At 33.3% G+C, this 9,303-nt stretch overlaps 2 protein-coding genes across 3 annotated transcripts in view; one reads left to right on the forward strand and one right to left on the reverse strand.

Annotated features, from left to right (window-relative positions):
- Positions 1-6,009, reverse strand: part of LOC137932012 (zinc finger protein 84-like) — a 47,519-nt gene extending 41,510 nt beyond the window's left edge. Inside the window, exons 1-2 of one of the 2 annotated variants that reach the window (XM_068775555.1) lie at positions 5,448-6,009; positions 1,023-1,230 (exon numbers count right to left, since the gene is read on the reverse strand). In XM_068775555.1, coding sequence (XP_068631656.1) covers positions 1,023-1,230; positions 5,448-5,466 — 227 coding nt within the window. In that variant the 5' untranslated portion in view covers positions 5,467-6,009. The remainder of the gene's footprint in view (positions 1-1,022; positions 1,231-5,447) is intronic. The other variant, XM_068775557.1, reaches the window with a different exon arrangement.
- A 303-nt stretch (positions 6,010-6,312) lies between these two features.
- r-l (rudimentary-like) lies at positions 6,313-9,077 on the forward strand. The gene is made up of 4 exons (XM_068775561.1): positions 6,313-6,525; positions 6,625-7,099; positions 7,395-7,864; positions 8,307-9,077. The coding sequence occupies exons 1-4, from the start codon at positions 6,379-6,381 to the stop codon at positions 8,637-8,639; spliced, it is 1,425 nt and encodes a 474-aa protein (XP_068631662.1). The 5' UTR covers positions 6,313-6,378; the 3' UTR covers positions 8,640-9,077.
- Positions 9,078-9,303: the final 226 nt, after the last annotated feature.

Raw genomic sequence — 9,303 nt, forward strand, 5'->3', positions numbered from 1 at the left:
CAAAGGTTGCTTTTATCACATTTTGGACTAAACCTAGCCAAACTAAAGAACGTTTTTTTTTTTCGTAAAATTCATCATGACTAGACTGTTAGTTTAGAGAAGAATCTACTGATACTGCACCTACAACGTCTGGAGAATGTGAACAACCATCAAAGTTTTATGAAGACTTATCAAATGGAACTAGAATATTCTAAAAGGAGAAGTCGGAAAATAAAAAGTATCCAAATCCGATCCAGAAATCTCTGGTGGATGGAATAAGACTCGCACTCCCTCTGTTAAACTTAGCTTAGAACTCTTATGTACCAACTTAGTCCAGGTCGCGCGAAATCGCTGGATCTGGTCAGCGCAAAACCAATCATAGTGGCAATCTTTGAGGAAGCTTCGCCTTGCAATGGGCATCTATCGGCTGAGATGATAATAATATCGCAACAGTGATAAACTTAACATAATAAACCTAGTAACGTCGCAACAGTATTAATTGTATTTAATAAAAATTATTAATGGCCACATGCAAATTTCGTAAAGGAAAATAACTGATATAGCTACGCGGATTGGCAAATTGAAGTGGCTTTGGTCAGGTCACACAGCGCGTAGAACAATTGCCTAAGATTCTGTCTAGTCCAGTGATTCCCAAAGTTGTCTATATCGACCCGTTACGTATATTTTACATAACAGATACAAAATTTTATTTTGTGTAGTTTTAATTTAAATTCAATTAATAAATGTATAAATTAACACGTGTTTACTTTAAGTTTTTAACATTAAACTTCACTACAGTTAAATCAATATCAGGTAAGTAAGGGGTCTACCCAACACGGAAAAACATGACAAGGGGTCTACGACACAAAGAGTTTGGGGAACTCTGGTCTAGTCCATTCATCCGTATGACAGACCGGCTTGTTAAGATCAGAAGGTTTTAGAAATCTATAGGGGAGGCGAATATCCAGCAGTGGAATTACATGGGTGAAATAGTGATGATGAATACGTAAGGATATGCTACTAATTCGAACTAAGCCTCTTACCCCGTACCACAGATGCCGCACAAGTATCTGTACTCGTTAGTGTGATTGCAAAGGTGATGTTCCATCTTCTCCTTGTCGTCAAAGGCCACGGGACACTGGAGACAGGTGTAGCGAGTGTCCCCATCTCTCTTGTGTGTTATTCGTACAAATTTGTTTCGCGCGAGCAAATTGCGTCTCATGAGCTCCTCTAATGGTATGGCGTCTGTATCTATAAAATATAATATATTAAAAAAAGCGAAAAAAAATATTTTTAGCGTTTTGTTTTTTTTTAAACTCTTTACACGTCGGGTCCGTGAACTTAATGAATCCTCTTTGCGATTGAAATTTCGTAAAATTCTTATCTGACGTCTACTTGACGAAAAGAACATTCCTACCAAATTTCCAAGTCCCTATTTCTGATGATTCCAGAGATATAGTAATGAACTACATTGAGTGAAATCTCATATGTATAAAGAAGCTTACTTAATTGAAACATATTTATGACTGTCTAAACCAGACTTCGTACTGTCAAAAATTGACGGTTTTATTCTAATAGAAATAGTAAATAAATAAAATAATAATCATACAAAGAAATGTTCGTATATATATTTGTCACACTGCTAAACTTTGGTAATAATGTTATATGTTGCAATGTAATAGTTTAAGGTGCACGGTTTTTTATATAATAAGAATCTAATCTTCTTTTTTCTTTCACTTAGTAAGGATTCCATTAGCCCTAGGTGCAACCTTTAATAGTAGTACCTTTTAAAAAAATGCTTTTGATAAAAAATAGAGGTATTTTGTAACGCCCGCCATTTGTCTTTGAATTCGCTACCGCCGACGGATACCTCTAGCGCCCGCTAGGGGTCGGTACCACCCACGTTGGAAACCTACGCAATAGCCAATAGATGTCGTAAGTTAACATGCTTGTTAGTGAAGTGGTAAAGAAATCTTTCTTTTGCAAGAGTATCCAGGTCGGCATCACCATATTACTTCAGCCCTTAAAGCATAATTGGACAGTTTTGTTTGAGTTCCGTATCTAGAGGAAGAAGTGACGTATGTCATAATGCTAGAAATGCCTTCTCATGTGTCATAATGGCGTACTTATACGATAAAATTTTCATATTATGTATTTTAAACCAATAAGTAAACTATTAGTGCTATACACTTATGCTTCGATTTATACTAACAATAATCGCCATACATCTCTACCCTAAAATGACAGAACTTAGACCTTATTTAAAAAAATATATATTTCCTGCTTATTACATTAAATAACTTAACTTTGACGTTTATCATTCGTTTTATGTAAATCTTAATTTTAAAGTCACAGTAATGCTTGCGTGCCATCATTCGCGATTTATGTAATATCTTATAAAACTATATAAAATTCCAGTAGGAATTCAGTCATTTATTTAAGGTATTAAAATGTAAACTATCTTTAAAAGCTCACCTATAATAGGTAGGCTATTGAATCCATTTTAGGTTAAGAAAAAATAAAATAAATACACCTTCAAGAAACTAATTGTAATACGACGGAGAAAATATTGGGAAATAAGAGAATAAATTGATAAAATGCGGTATATGTAAAATTATCTACAGAAAAAAATCCTGACAAAGTTTGTTTTAGGCTCATTACAGGGCGCGTTTAGAACCTTCCTAGTTTTATGTTGAAAATTGGGAGTGGGTGTGGGAGTTCGATCTCATTCTAGTATATGTCAAATTAGGCTCTCCTGGCATTCTTATTATGACTTTCACAATGGCACTGTAGAATGAATGTTATGTTAATTTAAAAATCGATTAAAAGCGAAGTTGTGTATAACAGATATCGTGTAAATAGGGCAATGAGTATATTTGGAATTATTTAATATATAATATATATAATAACAAGGGACTATCTTAATTCAGGTGCAACAGGCATCCTACTCTTCTGTGTTATATTATTTTTTTAAAATTTCTTATTTTACTTTTTTTCATGTATAAAACAGTGACTGGCCGCAAGTGCCCCCATGAGAGGGGACTTCTTTTGCTGTCACTCGAAACGCGTTTAGCATTCCAATTCGTTAGTGCCGAGAGGGCAGAACCTTGGCTCGATCGGCTATTATCAGTGGATACAATACAACGGCACGTAAACAATATAGTGACTGGCCAGAATTAATTTTAATATATATTTTAGGTTTTATTATGCATTCTTTTTTCAACAATTAATTTATTTTCGACTTTGCTTTAATTAAAATTTATTTATATTAATAATTAACCTGTCATGATATTTATAAACATTAAATATAGCCCACTATTATTGTAAACACGATTTACCTATGTTTAACATATTAGGACCTTGAATAAGTTCTCGCTGTTTTTTGAAAGATGGCGTTGCGGCACTCTGAGCCTGGAATTTCGTACGGTAACAAATCACCAAAGTAGTGCTATATGTAACCTCAAATTATAGTAGAATAGAGTTTGCCACAGTGTCAACTATATATTTATTTGCCTTTTGTGAAAATGTGTACTTTTGTGCCAAATAAAGTGTTTTTGCGGGGAATTTTACTGCACTGCTTTATTCAGAAAAAATCTGCAGCAGAAGCACACAGAATTCTCGTTGAGACATATGGTGACAATGCTTTGTCGAATACAACGTGCAGAGACTGATTTAGGCGCTTCAAAAGTAATGATTTTGACCTTGAAGACAAAGAACGTTCTGGAGCACCGACAAAATTTGAAGACAAAGAATTGGAGGCATTGCTTGAAGAAGATCCATGTCAGACGTTAGTAGAGCTCGGGGAAAACGTTACAAGTAGATGCGTCAACAGTTTCAAAACGTTTAAAAGCGTTGGGAATGATCCAAAAGCAAAGACATTGGGTGCCGTATGAGTTGAAGCCGAGAGACGTAGAGCGACGTTTTCTCATGTGTGAATTGTTGCTTCAACGACAAAAGAGAAAAAGTTTTCTGCACCGTATCGTCACTGGGGATGAAAAGTGGATTCACTTCGACAATCCAAAGCGAAAAAAATCGTGGGGTATGCCGGGTCACGCATCAACATCGTCGCCTAAACCAAATATCCATGGTTCTAAGCTTCTTCTCTGCATTTGGTGGGATCAGCGGGGCGTAATTTATTATGAGCTGCTTAAACCTAATGAAACTATCACGGGAGCTCGCTATCGACTTCAGTTGATGCGTTTGAGTCGCGCTCTGAAAGAAAAGCGGCCACTATACGAGCAGCGGCCACTATACGAGCAGAGACACGACAAAGTGATTTTATTACATGACCACATGTGGCAAAATCAGTCAAAACTTACCTGGAAACACTTCAAGTTCTACCCCACCCGCCGTATTCACCGGACATAGCCCCCTCTGGTTACCACTTGTTTCGGTCGATGGCGCACGTTTTAAGCGAACAGCGCTTCCATTTTTTTTGAAGAAGCCAAAAAATGGTTTGATTCATGGATTGCCTCGAAAGATGAGTCATTTTTCCGACGGGGGATTCAATGGCTACCATAGAGATGGGAGAAAGTGGTCTCTAATGATGGACAATACTTTGAGTAATGTCAATGTAAGCATTGTATTTTAAATAATTTAAAAAAAAACAGCGAGAACTTATTCAAGGTCCTAATATAATTAATTAAAAAATTAAAACTACAAAAGATCAGACATTTTAGATATAAAAAACTACAATCTTTAAAAGAAGTTTAAGTTTATTTTTAATGTTATGTTTAATGTTGCAATACAGATCACATTCATATGCGCTTGTCGCTTAATGGTGTGGTTATGAACTGTGACTTGTCATAGTAGGTTACGAATTCGATTCCCGCTCACGACGAATGAATTAATACTGCCACTAATACGAAAATCTTTAAGATATGACATTAACCAACTTTTTCTCCCGTAGTGGATCCCCCTATTGCTCCCAGTAGGGGAAACATTATAATAGTGATACAAAACCAAAAGTAATAATTACATGAATTAATAATAAAAGTATAATGATTACCACTGTATTGAAAAATATTTCTAACGACTAAGAGTCCGAGCATGCGAGTTTCCCGCCAAAAATAAACGTTATGTGTCCCGGTAAAGGCTAATGTCAGGGACCGTCCCTTTGAGGATGATAAAAACTTGATATTTCATTCAAATTGCATAGATTTTGAAATGTAAATTTTCAACTTTAACCATTTTCAGCGTAAATATTTTGTGGCTTTCAAACCTATAACTGAAGATAGAAATGTTTTACCAAATTGAAAATAATTTTAATTATAAGAAAGAAAAAACGGATTACAATAAACTGTACAATATCATAGGCCGTGTTACAATTTAAGCCGATAAGTTTAATAAAACTCATTCATTTAGACCTATCATCTGCTTGATTCGTGAAGTTTTATAATATTATTTTATTAGTAAACACAGAAAATACCGGACCAGATAAATGAAAAACAATTATTTGTGAAAATTACCTTCCATCGTGTTATCCATAGTGATGATGCACTCCTTAATTAACAAAATTTAACACAGCGCACACATATTCTGGAAGAGGAACGAGCTTGAAATAGTTATCCCTTCTCTTCCAACGACTCGCCCAAGGCCTATGCTCCCCTCCGCACAGGGGCGACTACCCTTTGTCTACCCTAACATCCCCTACATCAGGGGAGGGGACCCCACTTCGTCCGGTTAGGAGGGTGGGCTCGCTTAACCCCGCATTGATTCAAAAATTTTCTACCTGAATCCCAAAACGCCGTTAGAAGAAGTAATAATAATATTAACAATTTCTAGTTTTCGATATTGAACCAATTTCTTCCATTTTTGGTGATACATATAAAAAATTTGATACGATCTTTGCTTAAGTTTTGTTGACAAAACAATAAAATAAAACTTTCGGAAAAGTATGTTTTGACATGTGTTTTTGAAACAATCCTGGTTACATTTATTTACGCATCAGACATTAATGATGTCTGAATTAAATCACAGCATATAAAAAAATTATTTACGTTCAAAACAATACACAACACTTAACAAAATCCACAACACACTACCGTTATCACCGAATCGTAAATGATATGAAAGTGAACGAATGTGGTTGCACGATTTGTGTGTGCGTGTACGATTGAATGAGTGACCGAACATAAATTAACAACATGTAAAAAAAATATTGGTGTATAAACAGTAACTACAAAAATAAGAGTAAAATATTTTAAAAAGCGTTTATACATATTTTATTCTATAAATAACAAATTATTCTATATGTATTGATAAGGAAAATAATGTCATGTTGACAGCAACAGAACAAATGTCAAAATAATAATACACGCCGTCTCCATTCACGTGTATTTAGATTTACTGGTTACATTTTTGTAATAGTCTATAAAATTAGTATTTTCGTTATTCACAATGAATTACGATAAACAGTTGGAAGAATTAGCTCTTAATTTATTTAATATTAACGCCGTAAAATTTGGTGAATTTACAACCAAGAGCGGTATTAAAACACCAGTTTACTTTGATTTAAGGGTTATAGTTAGCTATCCTGTAGTAATGGTTAGAACAAACAAGTATTCAATAATTAAATTTCTTATAATACAATAGTAAATATTTAAGGAATAGGTTTAATGTTTATAACATTCTTTGATTTTACAGGAACTTATTTCAAATCTTCTTTATGAGGTTTGTTTGAAAAACAGTAATTATGATCATCTTTGTGGAGTACCTTACACAGCCTTGCCAATTGCAACATTACTTAGTGTTAAAACCAAGAAGTCAATGTTAATGAGACGAAAGGAAGCCAAAGCATATGGCACCAAGAAACTCATTGAAGGACATTTTAAAGCAAATGAGAAATGTTTTATAGTAGAAGATGTTGTTACATCCGGTTCTAGCGTGCTTGAAACTGTAAAAGATTTACGAAATGAGGGTCTTGTAGCTGAGGAGGCTGTAATTATTCTAGACAGGGAACAAGGTGGGAAACAAAATCTCGAAATAAACGATGTTAAAATGACATCCCTTTTCACTATGTCAAACTTAATCGGAATTTTGGTGAAGAACAATTGTATAACCCAACAGATAGGTGATAAAGTTATAGATTACTTGAAAAATATCCAGGCTCCATCAGTGGGTAAGTTCAAAATTATGTATTTGATAAATATTACTATATTTTTTTAGAACTTCCTATATATATATATAAATGACACACTACTTACACTTCTCATATACAGAGGAATTGACCATGACTATATAGCTAGTGTAAAAAGGCTGTTTTTGACTAGTTAATTGCCTTTATTTCTTTTGTTTTAGTTATGTCTCAAACTTAAGATTAGAATTCAGTCTTTGTCTAAAGTATATATATGTACATTGAATATTATAAACATAAACAGAAAAGAATTCAATTTAATGCCCAACTTTTATTCCAGAACCTGAAATCAATAGAATGCATTTGACATATGAAAATCGAGCACAGATTGCAACAAATTCTATAGCAAGACAATTGTTTAACATAATGGCTACTAAGAAAACGAATCTCTGCCTGTCTGTTGATTTAACAAGCTCCACAAAAATTCTAGATCTCCTTGAAAAAGTTGGGGAACATGTTTGCCTTGTGAAGACACATGTTGACATTATTGAAGATTTTAATGACAATTTCATTGTTCAATTAAAACAATTGGCAACAAAATATAACTTTCTTCTACTAGAGGATAGAAAGTTTGCTGATATTGGAAACACTGTATCACTACAGTATTCAAAGGGCATTTACAAAATAATTGAATGGGCCGATTGTATCACTGTACATTCTTTACCTGGTGAAGGGATTTTAAAAGCAATAAACAGTTCTTCAAACGGTGTTAGTAAGGGAGTTTTCTTCTTAGCTGAAATGAGCAGTGAGGTGAGTAAACAGATAATCTATTACAATTATCATCATCATCATTTCAGCTGTAAGATGTCCACTGCTAGACAAAAGGCTTTTTCATAGATTTTCTACTTTTTTCAATACTAACTCTGAAAATTTGGATCAAAATTAAAACCAATCATGCATCCTTTGACTTCTTTTTGGAATAATCATATAACATAATTACCATTTGCCTTATGAGTGACATCACCAATTTTTAAAAATGCAGTTCTACAAGGAGTTAATTGAAAATCCTGCATAGTAACTATCTCATTTAGATAGATATAAAGGGTGCACTCATAGCCTTCCAAATAAGATAAGACATATGTGCGTCTACCCTTAGTCTTAGCTGTAAATGATAGTACTATTTATATAGATGAATAAAGTCTAGCTAACTAAACTAACCATAATATACTTATTTATTCTGTTGCTTTTACAGGGAAACCTTATTACAAAAGATTACACAGAGGCAACAGTAAAAATGGCTGCTAAATATCCAGAATTAATAACTGGATTTGTCTGTCAAAAAAAAGACACCTTTAAGGACCCCGGTCTAATCCAGTTGACTCCAGGAGTTCAACTTGAGAGTTCCAAGGATGAGCTAGGACAAGTTTATAATACACCAGAGAAAGTAATTCTTGATAATGGGGCTGATGTCGTTGTGGTAGGACGTGGTATAGTTTCATCCAAAAATCCAGAAGTTCAAGCTGTTATTTATAAAGATACTTTATGGAAATGTTACACAAAGAGAATTTCAGGAAAAATGGAATGAATATTTATTATTTATACAGTAATGTTTTTTCTTAGCACAAATATCATGTTACTTTATAGTATAATACTATGTTTTAGATATTTTTTTTTTTACTATATAAATATAAGTTATACTTGTATAGTTGTTATCGGCAAATGTTGAATTTTAAAAATTTACATTGTGTAAATTTTTTCAGTTAAAATCTGAAATAAAATGACAATATGAGAGAAAATTTAACATAGCCAAGTAATTATATAGATGACAATATATGTAGAAAAAGTTTTTTGATATTTTTATCCTATGATTATTGTCCTAAATTTAAGTAAGAAACTTGTGTACAGTACCTGGCGATAAATATTGTACTGCTAACACATATTTCATCAAAGTATTTTGATGAACATTTTTTTTATAATTACTAGTAATGATACATGTAATTTGATCAATTTGAAAAAAATAATTTTTGAACTCATTTAACAAGGGGCCAACTAAGATAAATATATTTACATAATAAAAATTAAAAGTGTAATTATTTAATTTCCTATATTATCATTTTGCACCGTTTTCATTGTGTAGGGCATTGCTCCGAATCTTACAATATTTTTACAGAGTGATTAACTTTACAATAGCTGCAGTTGCATGGTGCAGGTATGAATTCTGTCTAGGTAAAATTCACTGGAATTCATGA

The sequence above is a fragment of the Battus philenor genome, unplaced genomic scaffold (genome assembly GCF_028537555.1).
Source record: "Battus philenor isolate CCGP_79_NKW_IND1 unplaced genomic scaffold, ilBatPhil1.0.hap1 SCAF_9, whole genome shotgun sequence".
In the NCBI taxonomy this organism is placed as follows: domain Eukaryota; kingdom Metazoa; phylum Arthropoda; class Insecta; order Lepidoptera; family Papilionidae; genus Battus; species Battus philenor.

What these genes read in the sequence shown, in the direction of transcription:
- r-l (XM_068775561.1), top strand. Translation starts at nt 6,379, where the DNA reads ATGAATTACGATAAACAGTTGGAAGAATTAGCTCTTAATTTATTTAAT. An exon ending in TTAGCTATCCTGTAGTAATG is followed by an intron (nt 6,526 to 6,624) that starts GTTAGAACAAAC and finishes TTGATTTTACAG; the next exon opens with GAACTTATTTCAAATCTTCT. An exon ending in TATCCAGGCTCCATCAGTGG is followed by an intron (nt 7,100 to 7,394) that starts GTAAGTTCAAAA and finishes CTTTTATTCCAG; the next exon opens with AACCTGAAATCAATAGAATG.